General features: G+C 37.9%; 1 protein-coding gene across 2 annotated transcripts in view; it reads left to right on the top strand.

Annotated features, from left to right (window-relative positions):
- The window catches only part of dis3 (DIS3 exosome endoribonuclease and 3'-5' exoribonuclease), a 232,895-nt gene that overhangs the window by 20,005 nt on the left and 191,684 nt on the right, over positions 1-21,206 (top strand). For both annotated transcript variants that reach the window (XM_073863687.1, XM_055205264.2), the window contains exons 2-5: positions 13,286-13,443; positions 14,574-14,767; positions 14,929-15,002; positions 15,087-15,254. In XM_073863687.1, coding sequence (XP_073719788.1) covers positions 13,286-13,443; positions 14,574-14,767; positions 14,929-15,002; positions 15,087-15,254 — 594 coding nt within the window. The remainder of the gene's footprint in view (positions 1-13,285; positions 13,444-14,573; positions 14,768-14,928; positions 15,003-15,086; positions 15,255-21,206) is intronic.

Below are 21,206 nucleotides of genomic sequence, written 5' to 3'. Positions count from 1 at the left end.
ATAGATAAGATAGATAGACAGATAGATAGACAGACAGACAGATGGATAGGCTAGTATAGAGAGATAGGCAGACAGCCAGATAGCATAAGGTTAGCATATCTTCGTGTAGAAAGTAAACAAACAATTAACATACTCGTGCATGCTGGCTTGAGGGGGTCCATGATCCTGCCTGAAATGGGTGTAACTTTATGCGATCTTCAGCACAAACGGTTTTGGCAGCATGTCTCTAATCCTGGAAGGTGAGTGAAGCACGTCACGTCTGTTCGCGGGGCCAGCGAACCAAACGCACTCACTTTCTTACAGCCAGTAGCGGAATGGAAATCGAGAGAGTCGGGACTTTCCCGGGCCGATCTGATAATAGTTATACATTTCGAGTTATATTAGCAACACCGTCTGGCGGCGTGATGTGCGCCGGTTCCCGCAGCCCGCTGGTCAAACTGTGCAGGCAGCCTCTCTGCTCAATAAAGTATATAAAAGTGCTCAACCTGTTCGGCAGGTCCAAACATGTACAGGATTTATAAAAATACGGTGATCAATGAGCGGTTCCTCCTCAAATGGCATAGCCTGTTGTGATGTAAAAAGCCGCCGAACGCCTGTTTATTACAGTATGTATGCGGTCGGATCCGAGTGTGCTGCAGCTGCTGACTGCTGCTGCGTATAAAATGATCGTGTGATTCGTTATAATCGCATAAACAATATAACAAAGCATCCTTTTATTTCACAAAACAATATATTTGAGATATTACTTGATAGACTAGTAAGTGTGGATTAAGGATGTTTAAAAATCTCTAGCCTGGTGGTCAGGACATGAATGGATCAAATCAGCAGATTTGCGAAGTTTTATTTATCTCCACATATATCATAAATAATAATTAGCAAGGTAACTTTGCAGTATAACACATTATATATTTCCTACGATGTATATATGATTTCCAAATTATATACGTAAGTATTAAACAGCAATAAATGTCTCATCTATCTCTATGGCTCTGGCTGAGTCTTTCTCCACTTCTCCCCAACGTGACGTCATCGCAGAATTGCGTTAAAAAAACCGTTAATACCAAAAACGTAAAAAAAGTGGTCTTTAAGACCATTTTTGAGACATTTTAAAAATTATACACATATCTTGAGTGATTTATGTACTCATTAATCGACAGTGGTGGTTAACCTGCAACATACACTTTAATGCACTCATTATTTCAGATTTAAAAATCTACTTGCTGTCCTAGTGACAGCCTTTACATTGCTTTGCTCGTTCAGTGCAATGGGCTTGCCATTAGCACTGCTTTTTTGCTACAATCTCTGTGCAAACTTTATATGGATATTGTTTTAGGAAAGATATGGTTTATTAATAATAAGATTATTACAAAAATGTGAGAAAGAAAATGGAGCGCGTGGTTGTAACAAGAACCATCGGTAGGGCCCTATAATTTCCGCGTTCACGGAATCGCGGACGGAATCGCGGAATTGGCTAATTAACACGGAATCTAGTATTAACGCGGAATTTCGCGGAATTTTACATATTTTGAATAAAATTATGTTTTTGTGTGGGAGACGAACGTATGTCTGGGAGAAATGCAGACCGGGGGAAGTAAATCTGGGCGACACGCCCCCTCCCGTCATTTCAGACTCCCTCCAAAACACTGAAACCATGGTGAAGCGGCTCTCCACGACTCTCGTCAGCGAAAAAATTAAGAAATTCGACGCTAAGCACTTAGTTCCGAGCAGGTCTCACATGACTTTTATGTGACCGGAGAACTGTTATTTTGGAAGTTTTGTCAACACTCTGTTCACGGTGAGCGCAAAGATACATGCACTCTCTCATCCACGTCTGTCTCACTGTACCTCTCTCATGTGCACAAGCTCTCGCATCTGTCCGAAGTGCGAACACAAATCCTCATGTATTTGTTCAGTTTTATGCATTTCAAGCGAGCTGAGGCAAACTAACTATCCCTCGCATTTAAAATATAATCATCTGCATCTCTTTCTCTCGCACGTGTAAAGAGAGCTCATGCTGTTTTAAGTCAGATCACTATCCTGTGTATGTTTGTAAAGTTACATGCATTTCAAGCGATTGTGTATAAAATATGGATCGCGTTCCGCTGGATTGATGTGTTTAAGGCACTTCTGAAGGAACTACTGCTTTGACACCTTGTTGTAGCCTCCTGCAACAACACTAAACAATGCATTGAATTGAGTTGTGTGTGTGTGTGTGTGTGTGTGTGTGTGTGTGTGTGTGTGTGTGTGTGTGTGCGCGCGCTGCGCGCGCGTGTGTAGATGCATCTTTTATAGTCAATAAGTAATCCTGTTATCCAGTTTTTTCCCCCAAATCATTTACATTTTAATCATTAACATTAAAGGCACACTCTTTTTATGACTAAAATAACTGTAAAGGCTAAAAAATATAATTGCCAAAAATTAAAACGGATAAAACGGAATTTGCAAAAATTAAAACGGAGAAAACGGAATTTGGGAAAAAATAAAACGGAATTTGGGAAAAAATAAAACGGATTTTATAGGGCCCTACATCGGCATAGAAACGGGAGGCACGCTGAAACTGCACTCGAGCTTTAGCGCGGTAGCGCTCATGGCCGTTTTCTGATCGACTCTGGTTATACACACAATATTAATCAGACTTGGGACCCAAAGTAATCAAACTAGGACCTAACCGGACCCGACTGACCATTTAAAATATAAACCCGGAACCATAAGGGTCCCGCATCCTCAGTGAAGAAAGACCTCTGCTCAAGTTCAGAAACATGGAAGACACTGAGCTTGCTTCGCGTCGCACCCAATTCATTGAGAAACAGAGAGCACGCGAACGCACACTCATAGGGAGAGACACGACGTGCTTTCATGCAAAATGAAGCCAACGTGTTGAAGGCTCAGAGCACGTTATAAAACGTATTCTTAAAATCCACATTTCTGTTTTAATAAATGCTCGTAGTAAATCATAGCATATTGTCTTAAACATTAGGTAGCACATTTGCGACCCATTAAAAACTTGCAACGGCAGTTCAAAAGGTCGCATATGCGACCATTTTGTTTGCAGTATAGTTGAGTGTGTGAGGTACAGAAGTGGGGCAATGCGCATGTTATTCACAATTCTTTTTAAGTTGTTTTTTGATCAGTATTGCTGTTTACATTTTCCTTGTCTTCTTATGAAAGACATTTGCTCTACAACAGATTTAAGTGCACTAAAACTTAAACCTAAGCATTAAATAGGTTGTAAATAGGTGGTTACTTTCAAAAAAAGTACATTGTTCCCCTTGTTATGCTGCTTGGTTGCTGCTACTGTGTGCAATAGTGTAATTAATTTATTTATGCTTAGTATTTTCAGTAGTACTGAATTTACTTACTTGATCTACCTCACCTGTTTTTACTATTTGTTAAATATAGTTCAATAAATGTTCCTTTTTAAATTAAGAGTTGTAACATTTGGTTTTATCATTGTGTCATTTTTATGATGTAAACTGAATGAGCAAAGGCAGTATCGGCTCCAAATATTGTCTAAAGAAAATCGGCAGCCTGTATCGGTCATCGGCTAAGGCCGATGGAAAAAAATTGGTATCGGCACAAAAAAAATCCATATCGGTCTATCCCTACAAGGAACTAACCACGAATCGGAACAACTTCAAGGACTCCGTCACGTGACCACGAACCCACGGAAGTCTCTTCCTCATTCTCTTAATGCGCACACGCATCTCACAAAAGCCAACACAAGTATTGTTTATTCATTTGCGGTGCTAAGTTGTTACCCCTTTTAATAAATGTTATTTTTAGAGTTTCTGATCGTTTGTGCAGAGGTAAAGTCTCTAGTGATATTGCCCTTCTTTTACTCTCTTAATTTTCCATCCTTTTCTCTCTAATATATGTTTTATGTTTATTATTTGTTTGTATGTGTTTGTGTAGGTAGTGTTGTGTGTTTTTCGTAGGCTAACGTAGGGCTGCACGATTTGGAGAAAAAATCTAATTGCGATTTTTCTGATCAAAATTGCGATTCGCGATTTAAAGTGCGATTCATAAGTATATAATAAAAGAGGTACATCCAGGTTTGTTGTGGTGGTTTTAATAGCACCAAAGAAAGATGCTGTGCTACTGTTTATTTAAAACCTCTTAAACATTGTACCAAGTTGTCTGCAGGACTTTGCTATTCTGCAGACAAACTTTTTTTTTAATCTAAGAACATTAAAAAAAATTACAATTTAAATGTTTTTTTTTTGAAAGTTTTATTTAAAATAACATATAGGCCAATGTATTTTGGCTGTCACTACAACAATGCATCTGACAAGCAAATGTTTAGTTTTTCTTTTAATCATAAGACTATACTCATCTTGTTTTACTTTTCAGGCATCTGTAATAAATGTAAATATATTAGTTATTAGAATCTATGATTTAACCTAAGCAAAAAATACAAATAAAACACTGCACAGTCCTCACTGTAGGATTTTAAATGTGGAGCTGCAGAAGCTTGTTCAGTTAAGAGTAAGGAGTGATTTTAATTTTTGGTGTGTAATAAACATTTCTAACACAGAAAGCACCAGGTTACTGTCACTTTAAGACACAAGACAGCTTTAAAACTGCTCTGCTTCAATATACTGATAAACATCCAGCTGTTTATGTTCACTTAGACAAGAAAGAAAACTTAAGTTTAGTGATCACGCGTGTGCTGACTGCTCTCTGTGTGCGCGCTTCATGAACCCTCATGCCTGTAAATATTCAAAGCGGTGCAGATGTGCGCGTGCAAGAAAGTATAATGTACCTCTTTCGTCTGCTGTGTTCCGGGCTTTAATGAAACCTGCTTATAGTCTGATGAGGCGTTTGTCATTGTTTGCGATGCATGACGAGAAACGGACGTATATACACCTTTCTTTAAGTCCAACATTACACAAAAGGGAAATGTTTTCGCGCATTTCTGTCCTTTCATTTGCCGGTTAATGAGTTATAATGCGTTTTTAAAATGACTGAATCCAAAATCTGCCAACTTCATGACATTCCGCGTTGTGCAGTTAATTCCATTTGTATGCATTTCGCGATTCTGTCCGTGTTTTCCGCATCGCGGAAATCATATGGCCGTACACTTTGTTGAGGAGTTGAACTGCTGCTCGCGCTCATGTTTTCCAAATGGTGTGATGACGTGTAGTCAGCACCTCAGTGTTCATGCACTCTATTGGTCTAAACTGCATCAAACGTAAAATGCGCATGAAGCGAACTGTCAAAAACTGCGTACTAGATGATTGTTATATTTAATAGTTTTGAATCGCAATAATCGCATTTCTTGCGATTCGAAAATCGCATCCATTCACATCGCGATTTCGGTTTAAAAACGATTAATCGTGCAGCCCTAACGCTAGTCTAATAAACCGGTTTTGCATTTACAATGGAATTGTTTCTGTGTTCAATGTTCAGTGTTCAGTGTTTCCCACAGGATTTTGAGATACTGTGGCACTGATGACGTCACACGCTGATTAGCATATATGTGACGTCATTGCGTCGTTTTTTACTCTTTTATCCATCACATTATATTGCTTTTTAACACAACTGAATACTATTTTTACATAGTTTATGTTCTGTTGTATATAAAATAGTGACTAAACAGGACCCAGTAACGACCCACGACTCAGTAACTCTTTGTTTAATCCAATCAACTCTTTCTTTAACTGCTGCTAAAAACACGACATCGTCAGAAAAAATCATCATACATTTACATTGAGGCTGTACTGATGTTGCTCTTTTCATCAGTGTTGTTGTGTTATGAGCGCTTTTTTATTTTAAATCTGAGTGGCAGTTTTATTGTATATCCCGTATAGCGCAGACAATTTGTTGCAAATTCAGAAATATGAGAGAGTACACGGTTGCTGTTATAATTAATTACATTTTATTGTACTTATTATTTACTTTGAGCTAAATCTGGGATTCCCATAGTGTGTTTCGGTCGGAGGTGTGATAGTGTTTTAAATAACATTCCTCCCACTGAATCGCCATAATACATACACACTTAATACATAACCAAATGTTTTTATTAGAAAAAGAATACTGTGGAGATCTTTTTGTTTATGTGCCCTGTCAATAACAGAAAGATTTTATGTTCGCTTGCTTTAAACGCGTCTCTCTGTGTATTCACTACTGAGTGCACTTAAACGCGAGCGCACACAGACAGAGGGCAAAGTCGTCCAACATAAAAACATTACGTTGTTTTTCATTGTTTGTCATATGCGACAAATGTGTTTTAGGGGCTTACACTTGGTATTATTAAGATGTGTTTTTATCGATCGGATCACAAGTGGATGAGAGAGACACATCACATTTGCACTTGGGTTAGGCAGATTGGGTTAGGCTTATGTAAATGTGTGAAATGTGCTGAGTAGTTGAGGAATGACGATGAAGAATATTTAGATCTGTCTCTTTTTTCCCACTTTTGACCGATTCTGTCCTGTTTGTCATGATGAGTTTGACACACCGAGACCGGGCCTTACCGCCCCGGCTTTTCTGACGAGGCTAACCCCCGAGCCTCTTATAACTTTACGGTCCGGACCTCCCGCCTAGCTTCTAGCAATTAGCACGCGGTCCACAAGCACTATACATCCCCCGCCGGGTCTTAATATCTGTAATTTGCGAAAATAATGCGTTTGAAAATGTTTTATAACGGGAATTTGTTAGCATTGTCCAGGGAAAACGAGTTTATTGTTGTGACTGCTAACGTAACATCACAATTTACTCTGGAATCATTGTGTGTCATGAGTTTCTTCTCCTATAGTGTACTTATTAGTGATACTTTTCTGCATGATTTGGCTGTTGGCAACATAAACCGTTAATAATAATAATAATATATAAAATAATAACACAGTATGGTCTGTACTGCTCACGATACCACTGAGCACGCGCACGGGCACATGACATTAGTAGTGGGGCGTGATCAAAGGAGCAGCAGCTCATAAATATGTAATGACTAGCTCAAAACAGCACAATCTGAAATGCCCTGAAACAGAGGCTCCTAGAGATGGGTAACAATCTTTTCCTACAAGCTATTTCGAGCAAACAACTTTTGAAACATGCTTTATGGAACTCATACACCTATATAACTTGTGGAAAAGCAGTCATAATATTTACTAGTTTAAATGTTCGTAGATTAACGCGAAAGTGTCATTTTACCATAAAATCATGAATGTGATGCCAAGTGTTTTAAACAGTGAATACTTTGAGCAATTTAACAGAAAGCAATGAAATATTTAAACAACACACTGTTGACAGAAGACTGCGCTGTCACTCTCTCATCTATCATCTATTTTATTATTCTTCAGAGAAACAGATTTGTGCATTGGGCTTTTTATGTCTGTAATTGTGTCTATATCTATCATTACACGAACCAGAACAGCACGAAAACAATGTGGATTAAAAAGCATCTTGAAGAGGTTTTGCTTATAAATGCATGTAAAATAAGGTAATGTGAGCTTGAGATTGTTATACTGTTATTAAACTGCACAGTATGCGCTGTAAACGCAGCCAGTGTAAAAGCACAATGGCCACGCGCAGCAAACGCTCTCCGCAGACGCGCTGCTTAAGCTCAAGCTTGCGATGTGAAACCGGCGTTTGAATAAACTAGACACTGATTAGCTACTTGCTCTACGTTTATTTCAAATTAACAGCAAGACAACTAGCAGCGAATGTGCTTTCAGGAGAGTTAGTAGATTAGCACGGGAGGATTTGAACTTGAAAAGCGGAGTGTACTGACGCCTTTGCGCGGTTAAAACAACATTCCTTCTTATGGTCATTCATGTTTATTTGATGCTATAAATTAACTAGAAGGAAGAGATTATTTCAAATGTGAGACTTTGTTTAATGTGTTTAGTCTTAAAAGTAACCAAAAGTAAACCTGGTCTGTCCTTCACCTCCATGCTGCTTTTTGTTTTGATGACGCATGCAGCCGTGAAACGCTGGTGTTGCCAGATTGGGTGTTTTTTCCGATACACATCATGTGTTTTAGCCGGGTTTTCGCCTGGAAGACTCTTAGAAATCTGGCACCCTATTGAACAACGTTAAACTGAGAGAGCAGTAACGTTCATCAGGCAGTAATACAGTACGTTCAGTTCACGTTTGCCCAAAATATGATCGAGTTCATGAACTTTCGTTCAATTAACTCGTTCAGGCACAACACTGTGCATGCACGGATCCAAACCTCAGCCAGTTGGTCGCTGAATAAATTACAAATACAACCAGTGTTTCCGCTATATACATTCTACCATGGCGGGCCGCCACGCCTAAAACATCCCCGCCACGCCTGCGGTTGTGGATAGAAGGGATACAGCAAACGAAATCTTGACGTATGAGCACTGTTTAATCATAATCCTTCACCCAAACCCAACTCTAAACACAAAATTTCACACGATTGTAGGATGTATTTGGATCTCATTTAGCCAGAGCCGCTGTTTTCATCCTAATAATCCTACCTCCAAATCTAATCCTAAACTTTTCGGCATTTGCTGTATCCCTTCTAGACAAAGCCCACGGCGGCAGCTCGCAAATTAAAGAGCCCTGCCAGACTGGCTGTCTTTAAAAATAAATAAATTGCTTTCTGGATTCGCATTGTTCACTCATTTATAAATAAATCGCCTAAATATCAATTTCCCCATGGGTTTAGTTTCATGCACACATAGATTTAAATCAACAGATGATGATTAGGCTACGTCTCTGTTTTGAGAAATAATAATAAAATAAATAAGCCTACACGAAATATGTCACACTTAAATAATTATCAGATTGACAAAACGAATAAAAAAAGTATTTAAGTTTCTGTTCTTTTTTTGTGACGCGCTGTAAAACCAAAGCAGCAGAAAGCACGTCATGTTTTTAAGGATTTTAAATAAGCACAAGGTTTTCTCCTTATTGTGAGTTTACACAAATAAAAATACAACATTTACAGTTTCTAATGTTGTTTTACTGTTATCTGTATGACAATAAATGTAGGGTAATTTAAGGTTCAAGGTCATCACGCGTATGCTGTTCACCAGCGCATATACACGGACGCAGCGCAGGGCTGCGAGACATGATTAAACTTTCGATTTAACATATTACGAGTTTTTTGGAAATTCTTTTGGAATCACTGTACTCATATTATCAACTTATCGGGCCATTAGTTATTCAGAATATAGACTATAAGCGCAGCGTGCTGCTGACCGCTCAACTGTCAATCTTCCGTTCTTCAGATCGACACTCACAAAGTTTCACATTTAATGACGAGATATTTGTCAAAAAAAAGCTAAATACTGAATACTACTCATATGGAAATGCAAGACATTAATAGTCGAATTTGTTTGTAAGGAAACTTACATTATTCCCGTGGGAAGAGAAGGACGTTGGTCATTAAAACTTGAGGCAGACGGTGAGACGGTTTCATCTGTTTTCAGACAGCAGGGTCGGGGTCCCCGCGGGTGAAACGCATATATTTGATGTATATTAATGTGTCGTTTGCGTTGTAGATGCAGGTCGGGACTCAATAAACAAGAGTTAACTGCGGGTCTAACATCCAAGACCAAAATTCGACTCGATTCCGATAGATAGCAGTTTTTAAATGGTCCTGTGCTTATTTGTGTTTAAGCTCTGTCTGAAGACCCTTAAAGGTTTATATTTAACTGCGCGATTTGCGGTGTGATCGGGTCGGGGTCTTTATGTCAAACGGGCCGAGTGTGGACTAAATTGCTGCTGATGTCGGATAACTGGTCGGGTGTTCCGTCAATCACTGCGGTGCGGATTATAAAACAGGATTGTGCGTGACTTTGCAACAGCTCTGTAACGTTAAACACGAGCATGAACTTGCACACTACATTAAAACTACAATAAAAGATCCGTACGAAGCTATAAAACGTATTTTTTAAGAAAAATATAAGGAAAAGTAAATGGCAGCATGAATATTATAAAAAATACATGTTAGTTTACTGTAAACTATATTCTACATTTTAAAAAATAATGTACATTTTTAATCATCATGGGCGCCCCCTGCCGCCACAGCTGGAAAAAATCCTAGAGGAAACACTGACAACTGAATAAATTGGCCGTCCGATATATCGGTCAATCACTACTTGGCTTGCTTAAAGTTCAGAAAACTTTACAACTATTAGCATTATGAGCGAGCCTCGAGAGACCTCATGCGAGAGACTCAGATGCTGCATAAGCACAGAGAAAGAGAGAGCGAGCAAGCAAGAGAGAGACCCGCAGTGGATTCTTGGCGCTTATGAAATTTTCTCCGTCACACTCAGTGCAGAGTTAGCCACACCATTTATTTACATTCCGCGGTATGCACAAAAAAATCTGTTATGTCTTGCATTTTATTTAACGGTAAAGGAATATTGTCATACCTCCTAGCCCTAGATTTAACATTGCATAATCACTGTAAAACATGTCACTTCCTGTTTACAGCTTGTGGCGCTATGACCGTAAGTGACTACTGGCATGTAGATATGTTCAGTCCAGGACTTTTTTCAATCATTGAAGTTTGGGACAGATCAGGCACTGTATGCCTGATTTCCAGCAATTTCCTGTTGCAGTCAAGGGAGAGTGACTTGATGCTCCATACATAATAATTTGTGCAATAATACATTTTTAAATATTAAATATTAAAATAAAAGTTTGTACTTATCAGTTTTGTAGTGGCTGTAATGCGATCGCTAAAAAAAAGAACACCTGCAGAAAATATGGTCGCACTCTGGAGCCCTGGGTTTGCTTTCCAAATAGGGTTGATCCAGGAACTGAGAAAGGATCCTAACCTCCAGATGGTTGAACAGAGATAGCTTTTGCAATAGTTGTAATTAGTGTTGTTTTTGGCAGCCTGTTTTCATTTTAGTTCCAGTCTAGTCTTTGTGTCAAGCTGTCATTTTAGTTTTTATTAGTTTTAGTCACGTCATACTCTTTTTAGTCTAGTCAAGTTTTAGTTGACTAAAATTATGGGCATTTTAGTCTTATTTTAGTCAGACTTATCCATGACTATTTTAGTCTAGTTTTAGTCAGTGAAATTGTATTTTAGTCTCTTTTTAGTATGCAATTCTATTTAACCCATATAGTATAATGACCTAGTAGTATTATAGACAGAACAATATTTTGTTTTAGCCAGACCCTTTTAAACAAAAGTTATATTATTGTTACCTTATAGACCCAAGAATACATCCATTACAGACATGGAAGATGCCCTGATTTGAATATATATTTATTTTACTATCCTCTGAGTGAGTGACTTGACTGTTCGTAAGAGTCTACATAAAAGTCTACATAATCAAAACAGAAGTAGTCTAAGCAAACACACACATGGGCAAATGGGTCACACACAACTATAGTATGTGTGAGAATAGAAATATGCTATTGTTAACATTTATAATTGTATTTTGACCGCAGCACAAACTACAATCATACATATGTAATTATATATTATAGTTTATATTTCTGCATCTGTACGTTACCACCAGTGTACCAAATGGACTTTGGCTTAATCTAATGTGACAAAGCTGATCTTAAATGTCAGTATAAATAGCAATTTTGGAGAATTACTAAATGTTTTTCTTGTAAGTAAATTAAAAGTCAGCTTTAAGAAAACAGCAGATGTATATTAAAGGAATATTCCATTTTCTTAAAAGAAAAATCCAGATAATTTACTCACCACCATGTCATCCAAAATGTTGATGTCTTTCTTTGTTCAGTCGAGAAGAAGTTATGTTTTTTGAGGAAAACATTGCAGGATTTTTCTCATTTTAATGGACTTTAATAGACACCAACATTTAATACTTAACTCAACACTTAACTGTTTTTTTCAACGGAGTTTCAAAGGACTATAAACAATCCCAAACGAGGCATAAGGGTCTCATCTAGTGAAACGATTGTCATTTTTGACAATAAAAATAACAAATATACACTTTTAAAGCACAACTTCTCGTTTAGATCCGGTCGTCATGCGCAAGCGTATAGTCCTTTGAAACTCAGTTGAAAAAAACTGTTAAGTGTTGAATTGAGTATTGATTGTTGGTGTCTATTGGAGTTTATTAAAATGAGAAAAATCCTGCAATGTTTTCCTCAAAAAACATCATTTCTTCTCGACTGAACAAAGAAAGACATCAACATTTTGGATGACATTGGGGTGAGTAAATTATCTGGATTTTTCTTTTAAGAAAATTGAATATTCCTTTTAGAAAAGCAAAGTTGGTATATATGGTTATGTTCTCAACAGTACAGGTGTTTGATTGATTTAATACTCAAGTATTCAGCGAAGTATGTTTTGTTTATTTAAATAATAAATAAGTGTAGTTATTAAGCATATACAAAACAACGAATGTCTTAAGCATAGATATATTTACAAATTGCTGATTTGAGTTTTGAAACAATGACAATAAAACAACTGATACATGATATAAATTTGTACATTGTTATACTGGTGGTGTCAGCAATCAAAGCTATACATTTTAACAGACTTGTTGAACTGACCTGAAAGTGATGCACGGGATTTATTTTGGACTTTTCTTTTACTTTTTGAGCCAGAATGCTGCATCTTCCAGTTCGGAATCGACGCGCTGCTACAGCTTTTCTCCTGTAGTGGAATCGTTTTTTGCAGCATTTAGTGTAAATGTGTTTATCTTAAACAGCGACTGCCATGAAGAGTCGTGTCCGTAAAAGGGAGAGGCTCTTAGGTGCACGAGCAAGGCATTTGTACCAACTCCGCTTCACCTCTGTAACCGCCCCCGTTTCTCCGCTTTCCGCATGTCTCGCGGTTGCCGCGTACAGTGTTTGAAATGCCCATTAACGTGCAAATGGAGGCGTATGATATCAAAGCATCGCGAGAGCAGACTGCTCCGCATGCTTTCTACTCACTCTCGCGGTACTTTCATGTTTTGATGATATGCGCAGCGCCAACAACACACGTGATCACCTGCAGTCAGGTGGCGGCGGCGCGGAGATGCTGGGATGGGTAAAAGACGAAATAACGTTATAACATTTCGTCTCGTTTTGGTCAACGAAAATGAAGAGACATTTTAGCTTAGTTTTTATTTTTTTACCACTTTTAGTCTCGTTTTTATTCGTCAACAATGTTGCATTATACATTTTATTATAGTCATCCTCACATGACCAGCATTTTCGTTACGTCTCGTCTCGTTTTTGTCACGTGAAAAAGGTTCATTGGCGACTATATTTCGTCCATACTTTTTTGTTGACGAAAGCAACACTAGTTGTAATGCATCAATTTACATCACTTTGGACTACAGTTATTTTGTAAAATTAGAAGGAACTGACATGGTACATTTATTTACAGATTGAGATTCTTGAAGACCCTCTGATCAGAAATGTCATCATCCTTCAGACAGTTTTACAAGAGGTGAGACACAGGAGCGCCCCAGTCTATAAAAGAATCAAGGATGTTATTCATGACAAGGAAAAGCATTTCTACACCTTTACCAATGAGCATCACAGGTACCACATAAACATCTTCATTTTACCATAGCAGCCAGAGTCCTGCACGGGTCAATTTTTGGAGACCCGTACCCGCAAAGTTCAGCACCAGATCCGACCCGTCACCCATGATAATATCAAAATTAAATCCGCACCCGCCCAGACCCGTTAATATTTGGCCCGCTACCTGACCCGTACCCGCACATGCATAAATCACACTTGCTAAAATCATTCCAGTTAAAGTGCTTTATTTTTTATCTCATTCCTCTCTCAACATCACAACAGCATCCATGAATGGGCTAATGAAACAGGCTAAAGTGCGCTGTGTTTTGCGCCATTCACCTAAAGAGGCTATGGAACCTGATAACTATATACACATAGACCTATTAATGAAAAAAGAACAATAAAAAAAAGAAAAAAAGAAAAATATAACACCTACCTACACAACCCCTGCTGTGCTCCTACAAGTCTCGTCTCGAAATGCTTTCTAAGAGAATACTTTCCCAGCTTCCCGCTATCAACTCCTGCAACGCTCGCTCCAACTAGGCTACGAGAAGCGTCAACAAAGTTCGCACTGTCCCAGTGATGGTGACGTGATGGATCAAATGTCATATGTTGCGTGTGTAATGGTAATTTATACATACAAATGAACAGTTTCGTTGCAAAACGAGATAACCACCGTTTTTTAATTGTTCAGAAATCTCGTTTTTTTTGGTTGTGCATTCCAATTAATTTCAATTCAACTGCAGTTGGTTTGTTTTGATTTAAACCTTCATAACTTAAAAAATACAGCTAAGTAGCACCATAAAACAAAATAATAACATGATAACATAATAATAAACATGTTTTGACAAAAATGTAAAAAAATGGATTTGTCTCGTTTTGCAATGAAACTCTTCATATATTGCACATATTTTCATTCACGCTACTACTCGCCCTCACGGAGTTAATTATCCGCCCGCATCCCAGCCCATGAATTTTAGGTATGTCACAATCCACCCGTTTTAGATGCGGGTACCCGACCCGTTGCAGGACTCTGATAGCACTCTTATTTATCAACTAACTTAGTTTATTTTTAAATTCATATATCATCACAAGCCGTTCGTTAGTGTTAAGAGGATGAATATGGCTCATATTATTTCTCGTTCAAGGGGTACCTTTATTGATCGTGAGCAAGGAGAGAGCGCTAACGATCGCAATGATCGAGCCATTCGTGTTGCTACTACATGGTACACAGACCACCTTGCCAAAGCAACCCATGATGGCGCCCTAAAAGTGGTTATGCTGACCAATGATTGGGCCAACAAGGAAAAAGCAAAGCAGCATGGTTTACTAGTGTACAAATGTAAGAAACAACCTATCCTCTTTAATTTTTGCCTTTTGATGTCATTTAAAATCATTTTTTTAATTAAAGTATTTATTCTGTATTAGAGAATATTGCTGTAGATTCATAGAAAATAATATTATTGTTATCTGTGTTATTTATATATTTTATTATTTACGTAGGTGAGGAGTACGTCAAAAGCTTGATTGGCCACCCTGAGCTTGTGGACAGACTTGCATTAACATCTGAAGATCAAGTGAGTAGCTTTTGATTGTACATCATGTTTTGTACATTTGCTTGTTTTGTAATGTTATGATTTCTCTTTAATGGTTCTCTTTAGAATGACATCACTGGCAGTAAGTCACTGTTTTCAGAGCACCTGCCATTATCCAGGATCCAGGCTGGCATTAAGAATGGTATATTCCTTCAAGGCACATTTCATGCCAATAGAGACAACTATCTTGAGGGTACGGTCTACATACAGCGAGATGACAAAGGTATAACTGAGGTAAGCATGTTATCATGAATAAAGGAAAATGATTTTTGATAATGCAACAAAGTTTAATATTATTTTCATAAATGTTAAACTTCAAATGAAATTGTATTTACAACCCATTTTGTTTATTTTGTAAGTGAAAACAGGATTTCTAGTGAGAAAAAAATAGAAGTACATTGTTGCTCAAGAATAGCTTGAGTGTAAAAGAAAGTTATTCTGCAAACGGAACATATGGAAAGCAAGAATATGAAGGCAAGTTTTACGTTAAGGGTAAACCATTAAAGAAAACACTGAATGTGGCATAATGCATTTACACAGTGATATTAAACTGTGATAGCTGGACTTCCAGCCTGCACAACCAAACCTCTACATATTATTCAGAATGCAGCAGCAAGAGTGGTCTTCAATGGGCCAAAGAGGGCGCATGTCTCTCCTTTCTTTGTCAAGTTATACTGGCTTCCTTTTGCAGCTCGCATCAGATTCAAAGCTCTGCTCCTGCCCTTTAAAACCACCACTTGGTCAGCACCCCCTTACCTTAATTTGCTTATACAGCCTTACGTAACCCTCTCGATCTCTGCGCTCTGTCAATGAGCGACGGCTTTTTGTGCCATCCCAAAAAAGGGAATAAACCATTATCACGTACCTTCTCTGGAGCTGTTCTACATTTGCGAAATGATCTGTCGGTTGCGACACATTTCTTTATTTCTATCTGTACATTCTTACATACATTCTAAAAAAAATAAAAATAAATACTAACTAAACCTTGGCTATTTATACTGTGTTAGACTTGATGAGACTATTTCTAGTAGGGATGCTCCGGTTGACCTGCCAGAGATCGGAACCGGACGGTTTTTGCGCGATCGGCAACCGGACGTTTTTTTTTTTTTCGGACGATTTTTCCGGAAGTGCACAGACTGCATTTTTATCATTCACAAACATGTCTTTTGTGTAAAAGCGTTTTGAAATCTGTGCGCAGGACATTAAGAGTGCAAGCCGCAACGTCTGTAAAGGACAAGTTAATCGCGGAGAAACAACAGTACATTCGCAGGGCTTTCAAGTCTCACGCATTCCACCATGATAGCAATAAGCTCCGGGACTTCAGTCAGTCTCACACCTTGTATTTCTAAGAGACTGATAACTTTTCCTGCTATATACAATTAATGGACGAGGCGCAGGGAAGTTATCTGTTGAGTTTAGCTGTCTCGAGTTTTTCTCGCGCTGTCAGCCTGTCAATCATGTGGATGCGCGGCGCGTGCACGCAGAGAGTGAAAGTTACAAGAGCAAGACCCGATAAATGTTGTAAATAACGCAGGTTTCTTGAATATAGCCAAATACGTGTTTAATTATGCTTGATTTATTAAAAAACTCTCCAAATGCTTTGCAATCAGAAGCTTTAGCTTACCTGAAACTAACGTGTAGAGGCTTACTGAAGTTAATGAAAGGACCAGAGATGTATTTCATTATTATTGCCATGTAGTACTGAACATGTAACCTTATCTCTCTCTTAAACACAGCTTAAAATACACGCTGATGGCAAGTGCTGCAATCCTACTGTATATAATACAGATTTCATTTTAATTTTGATACATTTGTATTTTTTAATATGTAGAGCAATTTATTTAATTAAGTCTTTTATCAGACTTACCAATTGTTATCATTTATATTTGTGCTGTTCAGTTAAGAATAATAGGTAACATTGAACTGTTAGCAAAAACTTGAGAATTTGGTGGGGCAAAGGGGCCTCTCCCCTAACAGATGTTATCTCACTCCAAACTTTTAAATAAAACCTGAGAGCCCTGCATTTGCCACAACAAACTTGGTCAGACATTTAAAGGAGCGGTGAATCAAAAACTCAATTTTAACTTGATAATTTGTTATATAGACCCCTTCAAAGTTTGTAAACATTGAATGACTATCGGGTGCGCGCGCAGCATGGGGTCAAACTGTTCATACCAATCCAGGCTTTATAATGTAATCTAACAGGGCTGAAAAATTATGACTTACCTCAAATGAAGTGAACATAACAAACACAAGCCTCTTTGATATTTGCATTGTTCCAGTCTGCATGTTAATTGCTTGCAGCTGCAGATGTTGTATTTTTTGTTTTTGAGATTCTGCATGAATCGCGAAAACTTAACAAAAGACCTGGTGCGATTTTCACAACCCACGACGTAAGTAGGCATTTTTGACGATACCGAATAATACGCAACTCTATCTGCTGTAATGGCTTTTCTGACCCTGACATGTGCAGTGGAAACTGCCTGTGACGTGAACCGTGAAGGGGTCTATAAGAGGTCATCATACTTAAATGAACATCCTGCAAGTTTCAGAACTGAAAACGTCCGTGCTACTGAAATATAACCGTTTTTGGCACCAAGCCAGCTAAACACTCCAGTGTGGAATTCGGAAATCTATGACGTCAAAGTAGAATTGAAACACCTTCCCATAACCAAAAGGACACGTCTACTTTTGTAGCCCTGCCCAAAGCTTCGCGTGACACACGTGTGTCTCAACAAGTAAACATGTCTTTAAAGATTGACAAATGTAAACAAAATGAATTTAAAATACATTTTTTTCTGAGAGACTTTTATTTTGACGCGGTGATCTGTTATGATACCATGGAAACGCATTTTCGGTTGTGGAAGAACTGCTTGGGAACAACACAGAAGCTAAATACTTCAATTCGGAGGCTTGGAACATAACATTAGCAATGCATGGATAAAGTTTGCTTTTCCAGCTCGTGTTGGGAGTGTTTGTTAACTTTGTGTAAGTTACACGGATTCATTTGTAAAGAAGTCGATGCTGGATTTGCAAAGAGACTGTGATTAAAAGCACCACTTATATTGGATCTGACAACAATGACACAGCAGTATACAGAGTAAGACATTTTACCTTATTTAAGTTACTGCGTTTCACTATTGGTTTGTTAGAAGAGATTGCTTGATATTTCCTGTTGTAACATCCGTGTCTAAACACGTTTTAATTTACTAAAAACATTAAACGATTAATAAAGGTACAACACTTAACAATACGACTGTAATTTAAAGGTAGAAATATACAAAGTTAGTTATAAGGAAGGATTTATCAGCCGCAGTTTAGATTCTGATGCCCGTTTACTGTGTTGTATACGGTAATTTAGGCGAGTTACAATTGAAAGGTCAAACACTCAACAAAGCTTATTTTTTATCATATAACTGTGGTATTTAACATTACGTGAATGTAAAAGCAACCTCACAAGCACAATAGAAATATACAAAGTTATTAATAAGGATTTATCAGCTGCAGTTTAGATTCTGATGCGCGCTTACTGTGTTGTATACGGTAATTTAGTCACGTCGAGTTTAATTTTATTAATCGTTTAATGTTTTTACTTTAATATACGTATTGTCATTTATGTGTATCATCTTTAGCACCCAGAATCTTTTGTGGCTCAAACATATTTGTGTTCGGCTGCTATTTTTATCACATTAATGTTTTTAAAACATTTCCCCACATGTAATGACGGGGAATGAAGCTGTCCAATCATAGCAGTGGGTGTTTACGTTCAGGTCTTCAATGCGGCCCGCCCCTTCAAACAAACCATTTCTCCAGAGAGCCACTAATCCATGTTACAAAATAGCCTATTACTTATTGCTTTTGATGTTTTTGAATGTAAAAACCACGTGAACATTATAAGTAGACATCAGACAACAGTATAAAACAATAAAATCGACAAATTCACCGCCCCTTTAAGTTCATCACCCGATAGAACACAATAGGTATCAAAAGTTGTTGATAATGCAAAACAGGCAAGACCTTCAACCCTCACTCAACCATCCATGTCATTCATGTCTCATTTAACCACTTATGTTTGTATTGAATGTAGCCTACTGCACACTGCACAGTTACTGCTGTTAATTTTAGATGGTTACATTTATTGTTTTCAATAGCCAAACCAAGTTTAGCCTGTTAAATACCAAATAACCATATTGTTTATGTATACTTTCATTCTTTCTTGTTTGTTGCTTGATAAGAAAAAAAATCGGATCGGAATCGGCCAATTTCCTTGTTAAGAAAATCGGTATGAAAAACGGCCAGGAAAAATCAAGATCGTGCATCCCTAATTTCTAGTGCACTTATGTATTGCTGTTCTCGTGTTGCTATACTTGCTTCTATTGTTTACCTCATTTGTAAGTCGCTTTGGACAAAAGCGTCTGCTTGATGACTAAATGTAAAACGCCAAATTTGACGTTGTGTTAAGCTGCGCAGATTGGCGTATGACATCAGTGCCATGCATGATTCAAAAGCAAACCGATAAGTTTGCTGCCAATGCGCACCCGTGCCGTGGCAACCCCGCCATTCCACACACCTTACGTCACTGAGGCATAATGGTTTTAAAAGGATGCAGTAATTTTTGGAATCACTTCGGTTATACGAAATATAGTCAGTTGCAAAATGTACAGCGCTGTCACAAGTTCCCTCATATCATCTCATATTTAAACATAAAATGTCGAGATACCAGCCATACGAGCATTACATCTTGACTGAGAACAGGTGAGAGGATGACATGACAAAAGACTTAAATATGCTTAATCTTATAAAGCTTTGACTGGACGTGTTTTAAAGTGTGCTGTTATGGTGAACATCCACAACAGGAGTTAAACTTTCTCTCCAGTACATAACTTATTTTAAGTCTTGCATTTTGTGCAGATATGTGCACGTTATGTAATACATTTATGTTGTATATAAGGCTTAATATTATGTAGAGTGCATCATATCTAGAAAGCGCTTATGTTTGTGTTTATTAACTCTTTAGTTTCACTCCATCAGCTTCTTCTGTAAGAGGATTCTGTTAAAAACAATTAATTCATTAATAATCTAGTATGTGTTTATTGGTTTGTCATAGTTTCTTCAAAATTAAGTTTTATTTGATTGGTTTTAATAAAAATATTTTCATTTGCACCATGAGGCATACGCCCCGCCCCAGTTAATAGAGTACAGCTTTTTCAGACCTATGGATTAATCGTAATGAAAAAATGACATGCATGCACATCCCTAATATAGGGGTCTTCAACGTTTTTCGGGGTTGGGACCCCTTAGATGAGAGAGGCAAAGAGCCGGGATCCCCTGACACTAAATGTGTAAAACAGAGATATTTAATAAGCAATTAGGTACAAGAGGCTGCCTTTTTGTATTAGGCACAACGCAAAGTGGAGTAAAGTACAACTATTGACCAATCAGAAACAAGGACTGGAACTGTTTTATAAATGGAAACAAACCATATCGTCACACAGCCATAATATATTAAAAAAAAGTACATTAGCACTATTATGCTGTTGTTGTACATGCATACTTTTTTCTTAAAGTAGATTTGGTTTAAAGGCTCTGTATGTAGTTTACAGTGGCCTCTAGCGGTGATGTTTCAGATTGCAACCAATAAGTTTACACGGCTGGGCAAACACGCTAAAGCGAAGGCCAGCAAACCGAAACAACGTCTAAAAAACTAAAGCACATAATCGAAATATATTTGACATGCTTTGTAGTAATGTTAGCTTACCTGTCCAAAAGGATGAAAGCCAACTCCGGATCCGTTTTTATACCCAAAACAAAGCGGAGGTTTCTCCATAATTCAAATGCCCTGCCAATGTTAATCCGTGTTTTTGTCCTTAGTTGATCCGATTCACGTTTGGCCTTAAGAGCTTCAGCAGATAACTTTTCTTCACAATATGTGGAGTTTGTGTTGGAGTCTGTGATGTGCTGGGAGCAGGTTGTTTCAGTCTGTTATCAGACAGTGTTGTCGCTGTTGAGCGCAAAGTCAGTAGACGAGGCGAGAGGCTCGGGAGCGCGCATGCAGGTGACGTCACTGGATTTCGCGCCAAATCCGGCCCGGTACTTTCACATAAAAATAATAATATTTTTTTTCAGAGGTAATAGCAAAACTCGCAAAGTGGATCATTTTAATGTGAGATTACAACCCATTCGCAC

Source organism: Misgurnus anguillicaudatus, chromosome 3, assembly GCF_027580225.2.
Source record: "Misgurnus anguillicaudatus chromosome 3, ASM2758022v2, whole genome shotgun sequence".
NCBI classification, from domain to species: Eukaryota; Metazoa; Chordata; class Actinopteri; order Cypriniformes; family Cobitidae; genus Misgurnus; species Misgurnus anguillicaudatus.
Note: the sequence above shows the minus strand (reverse complement) of the source record. Positions and strands in the feature narration are given on the sequence as shown.